The 21,980-nt window shown below is 47.8% G+C and overlaps 1 protein-coding gene across 2 annotated transcripts in view; it reads left to right on the top strand.

Moving 5' to 3' along the window:
- Nucleotides 1-21,980, top strand: part of TDRD7 (tudor domain containing 7) — a 50,325-nt gene that overhangs the window by 10,994 nt on the left and 17,351 nt on the right. For both annotated transcript variants that reach the window (XM_042787705.1, XM_042787704.1), the window contains exons 3-6: nucleotides 486-627; nucleotides 2,030-2,243; nucleotides 8,105-8,190; nucleotides 9,353-9,570. In XM_042787705.1, coding sequence (XP_042643639.1) covers nucleotides 486-627; nucleotides 2,030-2,243; nucleotides 8,105-8,190; nucleotides 9,353-9,570 — 660 coding nt within the window. The remainder of the gene's footprint in view (nucleotides 1-485; nucleotides 628-2,029; nucleotides 2,244-8,104; nucleotides 8,191-9,352; nucleotides 9,571-21,980) is intronic.

The raw sequence follows: 21,980 nt of genomic DNA, 5'->3' as shown, positions 1-21,980 counted from the left end.
CTTGTCCAAGGCTGGGCTGTTGTTGGGGGCCAGCCTGGTGCCTGCAGAGAAATCTGTGCAGCCAGGATGGCCATGCTGTTTCTTTGTTAAGTGGGACAAAACCAGCCCAGCTCCACAGAGTCAGAATGGTGCCAGATCCCCTGGTGAGCTGGAAGCCCCTGGCTTCCCAGTATTGTAAAGGGACATGGTGGGCCTGTAGGATGGTTGTGTGAAACCAGGCTGTTCCCTCGTGGGACCCAGCCTAGTGTGGGAAGGTGATGGAGAGGCTCCAGCTGTCTGCTTTGCTGATTTCTGAGGTGCACTGCAAAAGGAGAGAGAAGTCTCCAAGATCTGTGTCAGCTACTGAAGCCTTTGCTGAACTACTGCAGGCCCACATGACCAAGCAGTTGCAGGCATGGCAATGGTCGCAAGACCTTCTGAGGGCTGTGGATGTACTTGGACCTCACTGACTGTTTTCCTCCCTCTCCCCTTCCTATTCCAACAAGGTCATTTGCCATGCTGTTGCTTGCAGCGAGACTGTGCCAATTGCTCAACTGGTGGCCCGGCAGAGGAGTTCTAAGAGGAAAATGGGACGGCAAGTGAACTGTCAGATGAGGCTAAAGAACACTTCTCCAGTCACATTGGCAGGTAAGCCCCAGGCAGATGTGGAGGGTCTGTCTTCATGAAAGAACAGTGCAGCTGCTACAGCAAAAGTCTTGGCCATGAAAGTGTGTCAGTAATGGCCACGAGTTGTGTGGTCCTGGGAGCAGGGAAGTGTGATGACAAGGGTGCTTGTGCTTGCAAGCCATGGTAAGTGAGGAAGACTTCTCGAGTACATACATGAGATGTGAATGATCTTGTAAAAAACAGTTCTTCAGGGATGCTTTGCTTCACTTCCACCTGCCCATGCTTCTGTGAGAAATGTGGTTGAGTGTGGCAATGAGCCTGCTCATACTTTGAGGCTGAGCTTGACCCATTGTGGAGTGGCAGCGATTAGACACAACTTCATGGTGAGGAGGAGCCACTGCAGCATTATCTGTGTCTGTTTTAGCAGATCCTGTGCTGCTGCAAGTGCCCAGGTTGCCATAGCTGATGCCCAGGGGCTGCTCATGATACCTCTGTGCCTATTGGCATAAGCTGCTGTGTCAGTGTTTTCCCAGAGCCTATGGGTCAGGTTTCCCTCACTGCCGTGCTGTTGGTGTGCTGCTGTCAGTGGAGTATCCAGGATCAGGCCCATCTGCTTGTCCACTGGCAGCTCGGAGCAGCAGTGGGTCTTGTAGGTTGTTTGTATTCTCCTGTTCTTGTCTGTACGGAAGGCTTTGCTGCTTCTTGCTCTCCGTGACCACACCAAGAGTCTTCCCTCTAGCTGGGAAGCTGAACTGATAACTCCTATTCCGGTGAAACGACAGAGATTACGAACGGGTAATCTTTGGTTCAGTGTCTCGCGCAGCGATACCCCTCAGAAGTGTTTGCCCCCCCCAAACTGGTGTGGCACAGCCAGCAAGGAGGCAGCGAAGTGGCAAAGAGCTCGTTTGTGGCATTGTGGCCTGAAGGCCAGCGTGGCGCATTCCTGTGCAGGTGTTACTTGGTACCCTCAGCTGTGTGGTGGGAGGTGGGGGGAGAGGAAGAAACCCTTTGGGCAGCGGTGCAGGAGGTGGCTGAGGAGGGGGGGTTAGGCTGCACGTGCCACACCGCTGGGAGCTGCTGCTGTCGTGGGGTGGTAAAGGGCAGCCCGAGCGTGAGTCCCACCCGAGACGTGACTGTTGTGGCACCTCCCAGGCGCATGGCTTTTCTGAGAGGCCGAGGGGAGGTGGGTCTCCGGTCCCTTGCCCTGCTGCAGCACGGCGTGGTGGGGGCTGTGGTTTGTGAGTCCTGGGGTGCGAGCCACGGTGCTGCAGCAGGGAGACCCCCGGCTGTGGCTGAGAGCATCCTTCTTGACTGTGTTTTGGAAAAGTATGGAGTCGCTGGGGCGGTTAGCTGCTGTGCTTGAATTCTCTTTGGGCTGGGTGGAGGAGAGTGCTACTCACGGCTACGTCTGCAAACTCTTTAGGAAAGCCGAAAGGAACTTTGCGGCAGCCCAGGTCTTTGAGCATGCCAGAAGAAGGCAGCAAGAGGCCCGCTCCTCGCCCACCACGAGGCAGAGGAGTGGCGTGTGGCGTGGTGAAACCCAGTGCGGAGAGCGCCCGGTCTACCTTGCCTCCAGCTGCTGGGAGCGGACCCTCTAAAGAAATTCCCATGCAGAGGCACGTCACTGTGGTGAACAGGTCAGTGTGTGCACGTGTCCGTGTGTGTGCGAGCGAGGTGAGATGAAGTGTGGCGGGCCCTTGGACGTGCCGTGCCAGCGGTGTGTTTTGGGACGCGGGAACCTGGGCTCCCGCCCTTGCGGGAGGTGAAGCTTGAGTGTGGGTCGGTACCCAGGAGGGAGACGAGCGACCCTTTGCCTTTGTGGATGCTGCCGTAGCTACCTTGTGCTCATGGCCTGCTCCCATGACTTCTGGGGAGAAATCTGGCCGAAGGCGTCACACGAGGGCTGTGGGGGGTTGTCGCTGCTTCCCAGGCCCAGGAGGGAGCTGCTGTGGCCAGCGCGGGAGGGATCGGAAGGAGGTTTGTGCGTAGGTGACGGGCGATACGGCACGTCGAGGGTCACGGGTGTGTGCGGGTGCCTGCGCTTTACCTCCTGCCCGACTTCTCCGTTGCAGCATTAGTGTTTGTGGCCCTTCTCAGCGTGCTTGGACCCAGCAGCTGCCTGACCGTGTTTGGGTGAACGGAGATGAGGGCCGGAGCTGCAGTTTCGCTGGCTCAGCGGTACAAGCAGGTTTTCAGCCCGCTTTGAGCCGCTCTAATCCAGGCAGCTTACCCAACTGCTGCCCCATCATTTCTCTTTCTGCGTTGTTTTCGGCCGCCCTGGCCCATCAGCTGATGGTGGTGAGAAAGTGTTTGCTGTTCGCGCATTGTGGCCGCACTAAGTCCGCTGGAGCTGCGATTGTGGTGGTAATCCTCTGCAGGTCACCGGGCTGGGTTGGAAGTCAGCCTTGCCTTGAATGGAAATGGCAGCGGTGTGCCGCTTGCACAGCTGTGTGGCTTTGAAGTGGCATGGAGCAGAGTGACAGCTTAATCCTGCTGTGGTGCCTGCTCTTTCTGGAAGACCCACAGAAAGCAGGCGCGTCCTGCCCCAGCTGCCTGCGTGAGTCCCGTGTCTGTCGGGGCTCTGGCTGCCAGAGCGCGGGATGCGGATGCGCTCAGAGCACTCGTGAAAGCAGCAGCCGCTTCAGCTTTTGTGCCCGAGAGCGCAGAGTTTTACCGATGGCTGACAGCGCTGCCTCGTAGCCTTCTGCTGCCCCGCAGAGGGCCCTTGGCGATGGCAGTGCTCTGCTGGTCATGCTTTTTGGGAAGTTCCCCGGCGTGCTGGTGGAGTGGGCAGGTGCCCCGGGGAGGGGGAGGCAGCCTTGGGGCTGCCGGGTGGATCTGGTGGGGCTTTGCTGTGGGACAGGGCTCCTCTCGAGGGCGGGAGCCGCTCCTTGTGCCCGTGGGCAGCCAGGCTGTGGCTGTCGCAGCAGCTGTTTGGATGTGCCCAGGCAGAAATCTGGAGGAGTTCAGAGGCGGGTGGTGATGGCGGCGGGAGGCAGAGGCTGTGAAGCTGTGGTGAGCGAGAGGAGAGCCGTGGCAGGAGCAGCGAGGAAGCTGGAGAACTTGGCAGCAGCCGTGTGAGGAGTGGAGGGTTTGGAGGTAGAGGACACGGGAAGGAGATGTGCTGCGTGCCCCAGGTGAGGAGAGTGATCCCGGGGCCCTGGCAGGAGTGGGGAGGCTCGAGATGGCCTCTGTGTCTGCGCCGCGGCTTCTAACAACTTGAGCGTGGGCTGAGCTAACCCCTGTTCTGCTCCTGGGTGGAGCTGCCGTGGAGAAAGATCTCACCAGCAGCTCTGCTCCTTGTTTTGTCGAGGAGGCTGCTGCGGTAGAGGAGAGAAGCGCCAAGCCATCCTGCTGTGCAGGAGAGATTGGTTGTGCAGGACCTTCTACCTCAGTCGCGCCTTGAGCCACTCACTGTGGGACCGGGTCCTCAGACCGTGCAGAGCCTTGCGCCACCAGCTTTGTTCCTGTGCACCCAGGAGCCTGGCGCTTGGGCTGCTGAGGGCTTTGCTCCCTACATCCCTCCAAGGCAAGGCCCATGGTGTCTGGCTTGGGGTTGTGCTATCGCTGTCTGCCACCGTGCCCTTGTGCAGAGTGCCATGGGGCCTTGTCCTTAGGCACACTGCGCTGTGAATTTCAGACTCCTGTTCGATCAGGAGAGCTACGAGTCCTGTTCCTGAAGGCAAGCACAAGTTTTCCATGAAGACCGTCTCCACTCCCAGCACCCCAGGACCTGGCCCTGGAGCAGTGCCTGACTTTGTTCCCCACTGAGGAGAGCTGGGGCTTGGCCCTCGTGCTGTGAAATGCCACGACCTCCCTGTGCTGGGTCATTCCCCCAGCTCACCCTAAGCTGCTGGGCCGTGCCTTGGGCTGCCCTGTGTCCCTCTGCGGGCAGGTTTCAGAGACGCAAACTACCTGTGGCAAATTTTCCCCCAGCGGGGACTAGGTCCCTTGTACCCGTCCTCTGTGGGGCCACTGATGACAAGTGGGCCACCCCTCAGGCACAGCTTGCTGGTGCTTCCCCAGCACACGTGCCCGCCTCCAGAGCAGAATGGCACCTGCAGAGCAGCCCCCCACACCTTCCTGCTGCTCCTCCCGGCAGTGCTGCTGCTGCGCCAGGGGTTGGACCACCTTGCTGCCCAGTGAGACCCAGCAAGACCCACTGGTGATGCATCCCTCAGCAGCAACAGTCCTTGGCAGGGGCAGGAGAAAGCAGGAGTCTCCAGGGACATTACTGACAGAAAAGGCCTAGTTGAACATCTGTCCTGCTATGGCATATCTGTGTTCCTTGCTTTGGTAGGTTGTTCTCCCAGTGACAGGCTTTGCCTGGGTGCTGACTAGTCTTGGTGCTCCACCTAGCATTGTGTAGTGAAGGCCCACACACATTGCAAATGGTGGCTACCAAAGTCTATGTCCCACCTCTTTAGCACTCTGTGAAGTTTTGCTGAGAGATTTTAATGACCACAGCTTCTGAGGCTTGCCACTGCTTAGTCTTGGCACATTCTTTCACACCCAGACGACAATGGGGAGATGCTGAAGGTAGGTGCAGTTGTGCCAGGTTGGTTCCTGCTGCCCTCCCAGGCCTTCTTGCAGACACTGTTGCAGGGTCTCAAACACTGTCTTTATAGCAGCAATCATTCAGGAAGTTCATGTCATGAGCATGTTGCTGTGGACTTGAAAATCCACAAAAGGTGGGAGAGACCTTGCTTGTAAGGCTAACTGCAGATATCCTTGAAGCAGGAAACCAAGAACATGGATGAGAACAGGTTGACACCCTTTCTTGGACCAGGAGGCAGCATTTGCTGCTGGCTGCCACCTGGCCCTGCTGCTGAGGTAGCACTGCCCAAGGACCAAAGAGCAGAGTTCAGTGGCACAGGCCTTAGCAAGGTAAGTTGATAGACAGGGAAGGGCATGCCTTCCCTTCTCTCTGAGATGGTGGTCTGTGGGAGTGAAATGTAACTGGCTGCTCAGCTACAGCCATGCATGGGGGCTTGGCAGGGCTGCATGGCTGGTCAGGCATTTGTGTAGGGCCAGGCTGCTGATGTGTTCTCTTACTGATAGTGTGGCTAGGAGGCCTCTTGCTGGAAGCAGTTTCTAGCAGCTGAGGAACGTGTGGCCTTGCAGGCAAGTGAGTTGTCTGTACCTGCACTCTGGGGAGAAGTGTGTTGGCCCTGCCACTGTGTGGCTGTGTTCCACCCCACCTTTGGAGAGGTATGACCACCGTGGTCTCTGTAAGCAAGCACTGCATCACAGGATCCTTGTTTGATTGCAGGGCTCAAAACTGATGTTAACTGGACCCAAAGCTGATGTTAACACCATGTTGTTCTATGGGAAGTTGTTGAACCACAGCTGGAAGCACAGGAAGATACCACATGAAGTCTCTTAATACCGAGAAGATCCCAATTCCAATTTGCTTTCACTTGCAACTTAAGAAAATTATCAGTCCTCTGTTCCAGGTTCCCTTCCAAGGTGTTCCAGATGGCATGGCTTGAGAGAGGAGCATCTGCCTTCTTCCTCAGTTGAAACCTTACTGCAGTTCCTGCTGGCTTACCTTGCACTCATATCATATGTGTCACCTCATGTGTGGCTTAAGGTGGTAGAAATGGTGTTGTGGCACTGAGGACTAGAACACAGCTATGGGTTCCTACTGGGAGGCAGCAGTAGCAGGACAGTCTCCATTACCTGTGTGGCTAGCTCATGGGATTGATTTGCTTGCTGTCTAGCGATCGTGGTAGTCTGAGTCTGATTCCCTTAAAGGGACTTCTCTCCTAGAGTCCAGCTTGGAGTTGTCCATACTGGTCAATACATGTACAGGGAGGTGGGATCCTCGGTTTCTTGCAGGGTCTGCATGGCCAGTCACAGCACACCTTCTAAGAAGGGACTGTGCTGGTGCTTTGTGTGTGGATCTGAGCTGTGACCAGAGGTAGAAGATTTTCCTGTGATGCAGGTGGAGTGTTGGAAGAATCTTTTCAGATATCCAACAAGTGCAAGGTACGAATGTGTGTTTGGGTTTCGCATGGGTTACTTTGCCTTTGTATTTTTTGAGTCTTGCCCCACTTGTGTTTCACAAATGTCCTTGCAGTTGATCTGCTCAGCACTTCTGGTCATGCCCCTCCTGCCTTGGAAAATGCTGTGCTAGGCAGTGGCTGTCCTTGCTGCTAATGCTGTGGGATATGACCCAGAACAGAGGTATTATTTTTAGTACAAGTGCCACCCCATAGGTGATGGCAGAGCAGTAGTTTCATCTTACAGGGACAGGAAAAAAGCAAGGGAGACAAATTCATGTTAAACCTTGTAAGATGCTGCTTAGAAGAGGTGTGACTGTGGTAGGCCTCTTTCCAATTTGTGGATCTGCTCTGATTAAACGTCACTGTGAAGGCACATAGGGCTACCTTAATACTGTGCTAGTTTCAATTTCCTGTTGCTACCAGCCTCAGCATCTTACTTGACCCCTGTCCTACCTCTCAGAGCCCAGGTGAAGGTGGGAAAATCCCCCTTGGTGTTTCTGTGGCTGGTGAAGTTTGTGGTTTCCTCCGGAGTTGTGCCTGAACTCCAGAGGTGGCCAGTTTCCTTATTGGCCCCTTGGGCAGAGACCATCTGCAGAGCCTGCTCAGTGCATGTGCGGTGGCTGCTGTGGTCTGGAGATGCCTGGTGTTCATAACAACTTGCTATGCTGTGGAGAGCTGTTTTGATGCATTTGTCACTGTCACTTCTCCCTTGTAGTTGTTCCTCAGGTATGTGTGTTTGAGAGGTGATTGGTCCTGGTCTTTGAACTCTTTCTCCAACTCTTACACCCTTTTGCTTGCAGTGTATGTAATTATTCCACAGCCAAGTGTTTCCAAAACAGTCTTAGTGAGCTACACACTGCTGTGACCTTTTCATTGTCAGGAACTCATTGTGCTGCGTGTGCTCCCAGTATAAGCTGCTACTCTCTGAGGGACCTCAGAAGAACACCTGCAAGCATGACATTTGTGTCCTTTCTGGGGGAGAGTACTTCGCAGAGGAATCTGGTAAACAGTGTAGCAACAGTATCCACAAAAAGACCTTGAGTTCTTATGTAGTTTTAGGTGTTCCCTGATTTCTGAAGCCAGATATTTTCAGAAGACTCTGACATGTCTACCAAAAAGGTGAGCATAATCGTGTTCAACAGCAGGACTGAGATGCCATCCAGGCAAATAGTGAGGCTGAACGCATCAAATGTAAGACCATCAAATGTGTTACTAGGCCTAGATGATTTCCTCTTGTTAATGTCTTCTTACTGTGTGTTTCTTTTCTTACAATAATTGGGATAATAAGAGAAAACTAGAAATTGCCTGTTGATCTGTCATTGCTGATCAGGTGGTCTTCCAAGCCAGGACATTGTGAGTACTGATTTAGTGCAGGGAGCCTGCTAGAAGTATGTGAAATACATTTTATTTTATGTATACATCTTGTAAGTAAATGGAATGGTATTCAAAGCCTGGAGAATGATTTAAAGCAACTATCTTTTCAATTTTAGGTCTGAAAAGAGACTAACTGTCCCACCAAGATTTCAAAAAGAATTGCAAGTTCACCTGTCCCGAAGCTCTTCCATAGATTCAAATGGTATGTTTGCCCATTAAGAAAATTTTTGTTGACTGCTCACATTAGATTGGGTGTCATCTTAAGAAAAATCCATCTCACTACTTGTTTTGAATGAAGATAGATTTGGGTGAGAAACCCAAGTTCTGCGAGTGAACCTTCTCATTCTGATTTCATGGTGCTTGGGAAATGTATGTGTTTACTTGTCTGCCTCTGTCTTCTAGGAAAACCATTATGTAGTAAGTGTCAAAGACAATTCCAAAGTTAGTGTGAGTAGCTTGGAAACAGGAGGAGTATTCTTAACTTCACTGCCAGGGTAGGGTTCTGGTTTAGGAGAGTGAAATCCTGGCTTTCAGGAGTAAGCAACACACTAACCTAGCTGTCCAGAAAAAGCCTGTCTGCATGCCTGGCTCCCAGCAGTTGTGTGGTTGATGGGGTTGTCAAATGATGGTTGCTTTCTTTGAGACCTGTCAGGCTGATTTGTGAAGCTTCGGGTCTGGCAGGAAATACACACCTCCAAAGGAAGGAGGGGAGTAGAGATGAGACAGCATGTAAGCTAGCGATGTGAACCTCCAACTGGGATAATGACTGCCTTGCTCCTACACGCAGTGTGTGAAACTGTCCTGCATAGCTGGACAGTTGCTGTCTCTTTCTCTGCTCTGCTGGAAGTCTTCCTTGGATGCAGTAGCACAGAAAGGCTGGGTGCTGGGTTTAGACTTTTCCGTAGGACATATCTTAGAATGAAAGGCAAATCATTGGTCTGTTTTGTACATCTGTCTGAATTTAGAACACCATCCTTGGGTGTTCTGCTGTATTTTTGTTGTTGTGTTTGTACTCATAAAGAAATTACCTTGTGTCCCTCTTGGGACACTACCTCAGTGCAGCCTCTCAGCAACAGTGTGGCTGATGGTTGTGTAACCTCTTCCAGGATCCCTCCAGAAGAAATATTCAGCAACATCTTATGAAAATAACTACAGTGGTTGAAAATTCAGCTTCAGGTCAACTACTAAATGTCTGAGGTTCCCATGGCTCTTTCCAAAAGAAAGTGACTGAAACAGCCATGCTGGGTAGGAGAGCCACATTTCAGAGTTGGTGTTATGCTTACAGCTCCTATGTTTCATTTTTAAGTAGGTAGGTGATAGTTTGTCTTTCTCTCTGCTGATAAAGCTGTGTTTTTGTTAAACAGATAACCTGAATACATCCACTGCGGAGACACATACTGTTGCCCCTGGCCCTCCTGCTGCTCATGTCAATGAAGTTCAAAGTCGCATTAAGGAGATTCTGAGCAAGTGCAGCAGTGGTGTCTGGGTGTCAAAGATGCCACAGATCTACCGGGAAATGTACTGGGAGGAGCTTAGCACAACAGTGCTTCGTCAGCTTGAGAACTGGCCTCATGTGTGCACAGTAAGTATTGAATGTAACTTTTGTGGAAGATGCCAGTACCCTACAGATTTCTGAGTATTCATTTGCCAAGTATTATTTTATATGTAGTCCTGTGTTTCCTTTCAGAATCTATAGTAGTGAAGGAAAAGAAAAAAGAAGAACACACCACCACCACAACCCCCCAGTTGTAACAATGCCTTTGAAACAACACCCAGAAAATCACAGTTGGCTAGACTAGTATTTTTTTAGAGAAGAAAGATCAGCCTCTGCAGCCTCCTGGAGCAAGTGCTTCAGATTGCTGAGTTGCCACATTTAAGTGACTCCAACACTGACAACCCAAACAGCAGCTGATGACACTTGCTTTCTGTGCCATGTGTTTTTGTTTTTTTTTTTTCCCCCATTGCGTTTTATGCTTTCCCTTGTTGGTGGGTTTATCTCTTCTTAAATCTATACGCTGCCAGCAAATCCTGTGTGAACAGTCTTAGGACTGTCTGTAGTTACTATCTTTCTACAGACTTTTCTACAGGTTTTTCTCTCATCTTAAGTCAAGGTTATGGAATTTTGCTGTGTAAGTCAGGCTTATGTTACAATAATATGTGAAAGTGAAGTGTGGTAATGTTGAGACAGAGATTACAGCTCAACCCCTTTCTGGCCATCCCCCCCTAATGTCTGTTACCTCTTGATCACCAGGGGTGCCTTTGTCCTTCATATTAAGAGCTAGTATCGGTCTGAGCTTCTACTTTCAGGTCTGTCATGTGAGTTGCCATCACCACTGGATTAAGGGTCTTCAGTTGCCATGCTTTTATCTCTTCTGCAGTCATGGTACCTTTAGGGTATAATGCAAACTCTGCATCAAGGCTTTGTTTAGCTTTACTTTAACAGGCCAGTCATATCAATAAACACTTTCAACTTCATCAAAATCTATCAAACTGTGGCACCAGAAGGTTATTTAGAATGAGAATGTCTATGCTTGAAGTGATTTTTCATGTTAATACTGCTGAGTATTTTCTCATGTAATAACTTTAAATCCAAAAAAAAAAGTTCCACTGAGATTAAATAATTGCTCTTCAGGAATAACACAGTTTGCATGTGTGTATGGAACTCTAACACATATATAGAATGCATTTGTGACATCTTACTACAGACCTCAGTAATGTATTTAGACAGCAGCAATTTGTTTTGATGGCTGATGATTGGTTCCTGTGTTATTCATAGAGCAAGCTATTATGTTTTGAGTTAATTAATGCAGCAAATTTTCAATGTTTTCATAACTAACGTTCCAGACAAAATGTTACTGTTCATCTGGGATCTTCAGTCTGTGTTCATTGTCTATTCACTTGTTATCTGCTGGGTCTATCTCTTCTTTATAGCAAGCAAATAAAGTAATGTTGGTGTAAATGAGAAGTCATTGAATCTGTGGAAACATCGTAATACAGCAGGCACAGTACAACAGCAATCCGAACTATCAAGTTGTCTTGACACAGTCAGTCTTACTGTAGAGAACTGTTAATGAGCCTGTAAAGCCTGTCTCGGTTTACTGACTTATGTGAATGATAGTTATGGCTCTGGCATGGAGAAGTGTGAACTGGGGCCCAGGCCTCCTCATATGAAGGCTCCTATACATCTCTTAAATATAATCAGTGTTTATTCCTGGTTTAAACAAGTCATCAGCAGGTGTACAGCTCTCTAGATACTTTGAAATACCAGAGGGCAGACTGTACTCTAGAGTATCACTGAAGATGTTTCCATGACTAATTTCTGAATTATTTCTGCCTTGTTGGGTACTTATGCTGTGAGTGTCTGCCAGCCTCAGAAGAACAGAAAAAATGCCTGATGTTTCTTCCATTATCTTCTTAAAGAGACAGCACATACTCTTATTGAAATCGTACTGATCAGTAGTAGCTTAGTTACAAACCAGCAGGCAAGAAACCTTGTAATATGCTTTCAGCATCTCCAAGCTCATCATTTGTGGACTAGACTGTGGACAGTGTCACTTCTGAAAAACTTGCATCCCTAAACTTTTCTTTGAAAGGAAAGAAATAATTTAATTTTTGCCTTCTGGGAAATAATATTTCTGTGTTTAGGTTACAACCACCAGTAAAGGAAATTTTTACTATCTAGTGATCTGAAGTCTAACAAAATTCACTGTAAAGTAGCAGGTAGATGATCTTGTTTTCAGTCTTCACCTTTCAGGCAAGAGGGCCTACTACAAAGGATTGAGGCTGACCTTGTTCTCTGTGGATCTGACCAGAAGTTAAAGAATGTTATTAAGCATGTTATTACTTTAAACACTGACAGGCTTGGGGCATTGACCAGCTCTCTAGGAAGCCTGGTCCAGTGTTTGACCACCCTCTCAGTAAAGAAATGCTTCTTATTGTCAAGTCTGAACCACCCCTAACACAGTCCTCTATTCACAAATAGCAAGTCTGGGAGAGCATCTTTCCTAGTTGGGTCACTGAGTGTTTGTGGCAAGAAGTTACTTTCCACAAACTTCAAGAATTTCCCAGACTTGGTCACCGCAGCAGTATGGTATTCGCAGTTGATGTCTGAGAAGTTGAAATGTCCCATGAAGGCAGGGGCTACTGATCCAGAGATTTCTCCTAATTGTCTGTAGAATAACTCATAGGCGCTATTATCCTGGCTGGGCAATCATCAGTAGACACTCACTACACCATCTCCTTTGTTTTCTATCCTCACCCAGAGGCTCTCAACCATATCATCACTAACTGTAGGGGCTGTACAGTCAAACCTCTTCCTTACATCTAGTGTAATTCCACTACCTCACCTGCCCTGCCTATCCCTCCTGAGCAGCCTGTAGCCCTCCATCCCAGCACTCCAGCTGTGGGACTCTGTCTTGGTTTAAACCTGGCCAGCAGCTGAGGACAGATTCATTCCACCCAGTCTTGCTAATATCAGTGACATCATAGCTGTGAAAAATTACAAATGTTTCCAGTTCACCCTGTTCATTTTTCATACTGCATGTGTAGGTGTACAAGCATTTCAGATATGTTCCTGAGCCCTCCTTGCTCTCAGGAGCAGCATAAACGTTCCTACTAGCTTGCCACCCTCAGGTGATGCCATGTCAACTGTTGGCTTATCTTCAGCTCTCCTGTTAGCATACCCTTCCCCTAGTGATTCTGGTTTAAAGCCTTTTCAATCAGTACTGCTAGTTTGTGACCAAAGATGTGTTTCTCCCATCTGGACAGATGGATCCTGTCAGGCCCCATCATACCTTGTGCCTCAAAGGTTCTTCCATGGTTATAAACCCCAAGATTTTGGTGGAGATGCACCAGTCCTGGAGCCAGGCATTTATATCTTGGGCTCATCTGTTTCTTCCAAAGTCTCTCATTACTGGGAGGATTGTGCTCCTGAATTTTTTAGCATTCTTCCCAGGGCCCTGAAATCTCTTTTGATTGACCTTTGTCATGGTTTGAGCCTGGTCTGCAGCCAAACATCATGCAGCCACTCTCCCTCTTCTCTTCCGGCAATGAGACAAATGAGCCAGGCTTGGGGTTTGGGATGGGACTGGGAGGAGCAGATCACACTTTATGGTCACGAGCGAAAGGCAGACTTGTTAGGGGAAGAAAAAAAGAACATACATTTATTACAGACACTAACAACACTTAGCAGAGTAGGAGAGTGAGAAGCATTGCCACATCTTGAGAACACCTTCCCCCCACCCCTCCCTTCTTCCCGGGCTCAGCTCTGCTCCCGATATCTCTACCTCCTCCCCCAGTGGCGCAGGGGCAGGGAATGGGGGGTGCAGTCAGTGCTGCTGTTTCTTCCATCTTCAGTGGGAGGAGCTTCTGGATCTTGTTCCCCCTGCTCCAGTGTGGTCCCCCTCTCACAGGAGACAGTCTTCCACAAACTTTCTCCGACATGAGTCCCTCCCACGGGCTGCAGCATTTCCTTACACTGCTCTGTCGTGGGTCGCCAACTTTCTCTAACTGGAGTCCCAGCCCTTCCAGAGCTGCTCCGGCGTGGGACACCCCCGCATGCCGCAGTCCTCCCAGTGCTGAACTACAACAGTGGGAGCTACCTTTTCCCACAAGCCCCCGGCCTTCTTCAGGCACAGCACCTTGATCATCCCGGCAAAAAACACAGGCCATAAATCAGTGTCTGCTCCACTGTAGATCTTCATGGGTGGCAGGGGGGGCCGCCCTGCCGTCTCCCCACAGGATACAGGGGGGTCTCTGCTCCGGCACACCTCCCCCCTCCTTTCTTCCTCCGTTCCTCCACTGACCTTGGTGTTCATGCAGCTGCAGCAACTCCTCCTCACAAGCCCAACTCCTCCTCACCATGTCCCTTCTTAAATACATTCTCGCAGAGGTGCAGCTGATTGGCTCAGTTTGGTGCAGAGATGGAGCTGACTTGGAGTTGGGGGAGCTTTGAGAAGCTTCTCACAGGGAGCTGCCACTATATCCCCCTCCCCTGCCACCAAAAAACCCCACCACTCAACCCAGGACACTGATGAATGGATGATCCCTGGCCTCAGTCATGAACTACTTTATTCCAAAGAAACTGGCACTAACTCTTAGTGCCTGAACTGTGGAGCATCCAAAATGGATGAAGAGGTATCACTATGTTTGTCCTAACCCTTATGCTTTTTCCTAGGCACCTGCTGTTGTCAGAGAGGATGTGAGGCTAGGTGCATCTTTGTTCTGACCCAGTACAGCTCTTTTAATGCGCTGATTCAACCTGCCTGCATGTAACTATTCCACAGCTGATCCCTTCCATCCAGTCTTGGTGCTGGCTTCTTTCTAGTAGTGGCTTTTTTTCATGCTTATATGTCAGTCTGAGAAGATATCAAAGTATGTCAGTCTCCTGTGTTTGTCAGGTGAAGCTGTCTTCTATCATCTTTTTCTCTACTTGTCTTCCCAAATTCATTCCTGCAGTTAGAAGAGAAGGAAGAGCAAATAGTAGGCAGCCACCTTTTAACTGGCAGAAAGAAGGGATGGATGCTTCTAGACTTGCTTCTAGAGTCCCCTTGTAGTAATAGCTGCCTTAGTCTTTCTATCTGGTTTCTTAAGGAGCTGCCAGAAAGTAGCACTACCACTCTGAATTTGGGAATTCCAGTTGTGCTGGAAGAGATACACTTGCTTTTCAAGAGTTGTAGAACAAAGATGTTCTTTTTCATAAAACATCCTACTGGGTCTGTCTACCTATCAGTTTAACATTAATCTGTTGTCATCAGAGGCCAATTGCTTCTGCAGTAATCTACCATTCCTTAGTCGTCTTACTGCTTTTTAATAAGCATATGGCTAAAGAATATGTAATACCTGAGCATATTCTTTCATGTGCTTAAGCACTTCAGTATCGTATTGACTGATGCTGTGTGAAAAAGCCCCTCAGACTGGAGAATATTTGCCTGGCTGTTTATTCTGAGGAGGAGGTTTTACAAAATGCAGTAAACTTGGGGTTCTTTGCTTCATTTCTTGAGTGTCTGAGATGGTGCTGGGCAGGTCCCAAAGGTCTGTCTTCTTGAAGATACATAATTAAAAAAAAAAAAAAAAACAGAGAAAAGAAGAGGAAAATTTGCCTGGTTTTTGTTTGAGGGTTTTGGGTGTTTGTGGTTGGTCTTTTGGGGTTTTTTTTAAGTAGTCATTACAAGTTACAGTTTGTCATTACAAACAGGAAGGTACAAGATATTTTTAGACAATCATGGGACTTGTGTACGTTGCCTAGTTGACAGGTAGGATATTTTGGGTTTGGTTTGAGTTTTTCTAACTACCTAGTTCTCAGAATATTCCTAATTTTTTGCATTTTATAGAAGTTGTGACTGTTTGCGCAAAGTGAAACTAAAGGCTTAGGAAGATGGCAGCATCAGCTTGTAGACAGATTGACAGAAACAGGATTAGGGCTGTTGTTTTCTGAATCTCAGTTCCTGGGTGGTATCCCCTCCCTTATGAAGTGGGTACTACATACTGCTACATCCATCTGGCAGCTGAGTTTTGACTGTAGTGTTCAGAGGTCCAATCAGAGAACAAGAGGATTGCTATAGTAACCAATTGTATTCCTTGAGCAACTTCGGTTCTTTCAAGTTTTTACTTTCAAGCAAGGAATTTCTCTACCAAGATCAAGCTGTGTGAAGCACAAGTCACCATTCCAAAGAGAGAAACAGACTTGAGAGAATAAAAAATTCATCTCTAATTCTACGTAATAGATAGTGTGTTTTTATGAGCTGGAATATACTTTGCACATGGAGACAATGGAGCGGGCTATCATATCTGGTAGTATGTATGAATGAAAGCTTGCACGGTTTTCCACAAGCCCTACAAACTATCTCCTGCAGATGAGCTCTAGCATGGTAGTTAAATTTCTTTTGCCATGCTCATTGAAGAAATCAGTGTTTGGTCTGACAGTTTGCTTTAGTGGGTATCTCAGTACTAGACACAGAACCACTAGCAATTAAGACAGAGTTCAGTGGACAGAACACGTTCTGCCTAAAATTGAACTAGATGTGTTGTATGTAGTGCAACACAGGGCAAAATAAAGTTGGTATCAATCTTGCTGAGAAGATGGTGTCATAGTACATGTAGAAATGAGCCAGCTGAGGACACAAGATCCAGAATAAATTTGCTGTCCAAACACAGTGCCAGAACAGGCTGTAACTCAATGTTGCTGAAGCTCAGTCTTACAGATGACTGGTTAGACAACATGATGAACCACCAAATGAAGTCAGACTCCTTTTGACAGCATCTTTCCTTGTTCCTGCTTCACATACCCTTGCAACTCCTTGTGTGTTAAATCTTGCACTTCTCTGACCCCTTAAGAAGACTTCACTGCATTATGATGTGAAAATTAGTGCAACCAAAAAGAACTGACAAAGGTGTCTGCTGATCACAAGGATGTGAGGAATAAGGGCAACCCTCAACAGTACAGAGTTATTAGATTGGCACAGCTGGCTTACTGCATCACAGAGTTTCACTTGTAACTGTGTGTTTTCAGAAGTCAGAGTCTCAAAAGCACTAGGAACTGTGAAGAATCATCTTCACTGTCATGTGCAAGGTAATGAAGTAGGAGGGCAAAGAGGATGGGCAGAATAGGGCAACCTAAAGACACTTCTGAACTTTGCAGAGTTTACCACCCCAGCCCTGAGCACCAGCTGAACCTGAACAAGGGATATCTTGGCAATAAGGATCCGTTAGTCTAACAACGAAAGAAAATACAACAATATTCCCAGTATGACTTGTATTTTAACATTTCAGTTAACTACAGAAGTAATGACTACCAGAAATACAAAAGTTTCAGAGTCATTGTGGCATCTGAAAATTGTCACTTCATTTGAAGGGCTGAAAGTATCTTCTGTATTTACCATGAAGAATCCACCAAGATTTACTGTTGTCATCGCCAATCTGAATATGCCAGTCTGAATATCATAAGTGATCTTTTCTGAGCCCTCTTAATGAAACGGGCATCTCTGTCAGGGTTAGTGACTGAAAAGGCTATTAAAAACTTTTCAAAATTATTTTGCTCTCCCTAAGTAAGAGGCCTGCAATTTTGAAGATAATTCTTACATCCTGATAACTGAAATTCAGAAACACAGAATCATAGAATGGTTTGGGTTGGAAGGGACCTTAAAGACCATCCAGTTCCAACCCCCCTGCCATGGGCAGGGACACCTTCCACCAGCCCAGGTTGCCCAAAGCCCCGTCCAACCTGGCCTTGAACCCTTCCAGGGAGGGGGCAGCCACAGCTGCTCTGGGCAACCTCTGACAGTGCCTCACCACCCTCACAGGGAAGAACTAATTCCTTACATCTAATCTAAATCTACCGTCTTCCAGTTTAAAACCATTACCCCTCATCCTATCCCTACACGCCCTGATAAAGTCCCTCCCCATCTTTCCTATAGGCCCCCTTTAAGCATTGGAAGGCATCTATAAGGTCTCCCCGGAACCTTCTCCAGGCTGAACAACCCCGACTCTCTCAGCCTGTTCTCGCAGGGGAGGTGCTTCAGCCCCCTGATCATCTTTGTGGCCCTTCCCTGGACTTGCTCCAACAGGTCCTAATGTCTTATATTGGGAGACCCAGAACTGGACTTGGCACTGCAGGTGGGGTCTTATGAGGGTGAAGTAGAGAGGCAGAATCCCTCAACCTGCTGGCCACACTTCTCTTGATGCAGCTCAGGATACAGTCAGCTTTCTGGGCTGTAAGCACACATTGCCAGCTCGTATCCAGCTTTTCATCTACCAGTAACCCCAAATCCTTTTCAACAGGGCTTCTCTCAATCCTCTCACCTCCTAGCCTATATTTGTTCTTGGGACTGCCCTGACCCATGTGCAGGACCTTCCACTTGGCCTTGCTGAACTTCATGAGGTTTGCACGGGCCCACCTCTCAAGCTTGTCCAGGTCCCTCTGGGTGGCATCCCTTCCAGTGTGTCAACCATACCACACAGCTTGGCATTGTCAGCAAACTTAGAACAGAGACAGTTCTTCTAACGTTGACTAAACATTCCACAGAATCATGGAATCACTGAGGTTAGAAGGGGCCTCTTGAGATTATCTAATGCAACCCCTTGCTCAAGCAGGGTCATCATGAGCAGTTTGCACAGGGATGTATGCGGTCATGTTTTAACAGTGGACGCTCTACAGCCTTTCTGGGCAACATATTCCAGTCCCGTTCCTATACTGTTCCAGATTCCCAGTTGACATGGGGTTTGGCTGAAGACAGGTATTTTAATGTGTCCTTTTGGCACTTAGTTAAGAAGTTAGGTGTCGTAGCTTCCCATGCAAAAAAATTTATTGCATATTGAGCTAGAAGCTGTAAAAGCTGGAGGATCCTAAGGGTAAGCTATAACTGCATGATGTAAGGGGCTTCCGCAGCCTTCTAAGGAAAAGCTCTATGTCATGGTTTAACCCCAACCAAGCAAATAAGCACCACATGGCTGCTTGCTCACTCCCCCCAGGTGGGGTCAGGGAGAGAATCAGAATGGTGAAAGTAAGAAAACTCAGGTGTTGAGATAAAGACTGTTTAACAGGTAAAGCAAACTACGAGCCCAAGCAAAGCAAAACAAGGAATTCATTCCCCACTTGCCATGGGCAGGCAGGTGCTCAGCCATCCCCAGGACAGCCGGGCTCTGGTATGTGGAATGGTGACTTGGGAAGACAGACACCATCACTCCAAACATGCCCCCTTCCTTCTTCTTCCCCCAGCTTTATGCTGTGCATGATGTCATATGGTATGGAATATCCCTTAGGTCAGCTGGGGTCATCTGTACCAGCTCTGTCCCCTCCCAACTCCCTGTGCACCCCCAGTCTCCTTGCTGGTGGGTGCTATGAGGAGCACAAAAGGCCCTGATGCTCTGTGAGCGCTGCTCAGCAGTAATGAGAACATCCCTGTATTATCAACACTGTTTCCAGCACATATCCAAAGCATAGCCCCATACTAACTACTGTGAAGAAAATTAACTCTATCCCAGCCAAAACCAGCACATTCTACATGCCTTATTCCATATCAGTTATGTCATGCTCAGGTCCCAGACTATCCAATACAACCTCATTAACCACTACCCCCCCTTTTCCATCCTTTGATACCATACAGAGATATCATTCCCTTAGTCTATGGACCACCCCTGTAAAATGTCCATAAAATGCCCATAAAATGTCCACAAAGTGTCCACAAAATGTCCACTGAGTTAATTTAGTCCATGGCTTTGGGCTCCATCTGTTACAGCGGTCACTCAGGACAGGAGGGATGGTGTGTTTCATGGAGTGACTGGGCACCACAGCCAGCTCAGGTTGGGTCACTGCTGCAGTTGCACTGCTTCTTGTAAGGCTTGTTCTCCACTGGTTCAGGTGGTTCCTGCTACAATAATTCCTATAACATGCAACTCAAATCATGGGTTACAACAATTTAAAGGTGTTTCCATTACAGTCTCCACCCCTTGCCCCTGCTTACCTCCTGCCCTGCCATGGCCTTACCCATGGTTGCAATCCCTCCAGAGGTATAACTCCTCTGTTGTGGGCTTATCCATGCCCACAAGCTTTGAGGTGCTTCAGCATGACCTCGTGTGCAGCCAGTGATGCTTCAAGATGTACCTGCTGCAGCATGGACTTATCCATGGCCACAGGTGCTTCAAGGTGTACCTCCTCCAGCGTGGACTTACCCTTGAGCCACAGTCCCTCCAGAGGTATACCTGCTGTGGCACAGACATAACCTTGGCCACAGACACTTTGAGGTGTACCTGTTCTGGTGTGGACTTATTCACGGCCACAGGCACTTCAGGGTGTCCTGCTCCCATCTGGACTCATCCACAGGTGACAGACCTTTCGACTGAACTGGAGTTCCAGCCTGTCCAGTACAGCAGCACAGAAGCAGCAGCGATGCCCTGGCCATCTGCCAGCCCAGACACATGGCCATTGCTGTTATCAAAATGTTCCAAGGCATGGCAGAGGAAGATGATAAGCAGTACAGCAAGCAGCCACTAACAAGCACTAGACTCACTACATAGCAAGCCCCATGGCAAGCACAGGAGTCTGACAATTAACAACTAAACAGCAATAACAGCTATAAATTTGATCTGTCACATTCCAATTAAATCTATCCTTATCTTGAGCCCTTTGAGCCCCATGTTGGATGCCAAAAAGGACTGTTGTGTTTTAACCCCAGCCAACAACTACACACACCATAGCCTGATGAATTATTGTCACTGAATCAGTGGTAGTTCTCATCAGTGTTTTTTAGAGCAGTCTTTGAGGACCTGTTTGATACCAAGAATCATGGAGCCAGACTTTTCCTGTTTGCCATATACGATGAGACTGTCATTAGTCACAGACATTAGGTGCCAACTTTCCCTACCCTTCCCTACTTTGCAGAAGAATGGTAGCAGATAGCTGTATGTGCTGGTTGTGAATATAACCAGGAAAGTGAAGGACACTTTCTCTGATTAGAAGCTCTCATTTCAAGGTGTTTTTCTCCACTTCCTTCCTGGAAGGTATTGATGCTCTAGGACCTTGCCAGTGTATTTGCTCTTTGATCACTACATACACACAATTAAACAAGACTTGGTGTTATCTTGGTCATTCTGGCATTGCAAAGTGGATCCTTTATTTTGATTAGATGTATTAGTGTCATGGTTTACTTGCACGTTGTCAAGCACACATATACAAAGCTTTTGTCCTAGCAACACATACACAGCATGTCTGCCTTCATCCCCTCAATAGATATATGTCAGAAGGAGTGGACTTGCTCTTCTTTTGCATTCCACTGACTTACTCAGTTGCAGTGTCAGTATTTATCTTGGGAGTATTTTTTTATTTGAAGCATTATTATTTTGGGCTCCAGATTTTAATTTTAAAAAGCTCCTTCTGTTACTCAGACCTAGGACAAACCTGTTTTTCTTCTGTGTAGAATGACTTCAGTCTGTGTTGCCCTGGTAATGCATTCTGACAGCTGTTGACTCTGCTTTGTGCTCTGTAATGGAGAGGTGACAACTGTCATGTTGTGCTTGTAAAGCAGGTCTGCAAGCCATGCTAATGGGAAGTACCTTGCAGGCAAATCTATAAACCCAACTGGAAACTAAGTTGAGAAATTTGTGCTAAAGAGAAGGTGGATGTTTTGAAGTGCTGGTCACGAGTGAAGCTGTTTGCATATATTTAAAAGTTTCTGTAGTATTGTGTGTCTTTGAAGGTGACTTGGCCATAGCACTCTGGCAGAGTCTCTTTCATCCTGAACATTAACTTCTATGGAAGAAATAGTAGCCTAATAATTTCCATCTGAACTTTATACGGAAGTAAGCTTAAGTAACTTACTGAAATGGCATTTTTCTGTCTCTAAATGGTTTGCTCAGTCAGTGTCTACAGTCTCTTCAAAACAGAGCTTCAATGCCTAGAAAACCTCAGAGCTATTATTGGAGTTAAGAGGCTTAAAGGTCTGTAAGGATCTTCTTTCTTTAGTCTGCTGCAAGTCTTTAGTGTGTAAGGTTGAATAGTCCTGTCAGCTAAAATTTATTCGCTTATGTTGCAACACTAATAAAAATAAGAGCTAGCTAAAAGAAAGGGTGCATAAGGGTAGACTTCAGCATCCAGTTTCTTTCAGGATGAACTGCCATACATTCCAACACAGCCTTCTCAAACAGATTGTTGTCCTGATAATACCAAGTATTCTCTGAGGCTAAAAGTTTCCTTGACTGGTCATTTAAACAAATTCCTCAATCTTGTGCATGGACACTTGGGACATCCTTATCAATTCCTCTCTATCTAGGATGTCATTACCTGCCAAGGTGGTGTGCCCTGATTTTTTCTCTGGGCCACTTGATATACTTTGGTCTCTTGACTGTATATCAAAGCCTTTGCAAGGCTTTGATAAGTTTTTGTTTGTTTGTTTTTATAATCAAGCTCTTTTCTTTGCCTGTGGTTCAAGAGGCACAGTAAGATTCCTGATACCAGAGGATACAAATGTAGGTTCTTCCTGTCATGAATCATTGAATACA

The sequence above is a fragment of the Tyto alba genome, unplaced genomic scaffold (assembly GCF_018691265.1).
Source record: "Tyto alba isolate M040663 unplaced genomic scaffold, T.alba_DEE_v4.0 Super-Scaffold_13, whole genome shotgun sequence".
NCBI classification, from domain to species: Eukaryota; Metazoa; Chordata; class Aves; order Strigiformes; family Tytonidae; genus Tyto; species Tyto alba.
The sequence above is the reverse complement of the archived record's forward strand: the minus strand, read 5'-3'. Positions and strand labels throughout refer to the sequence as shown.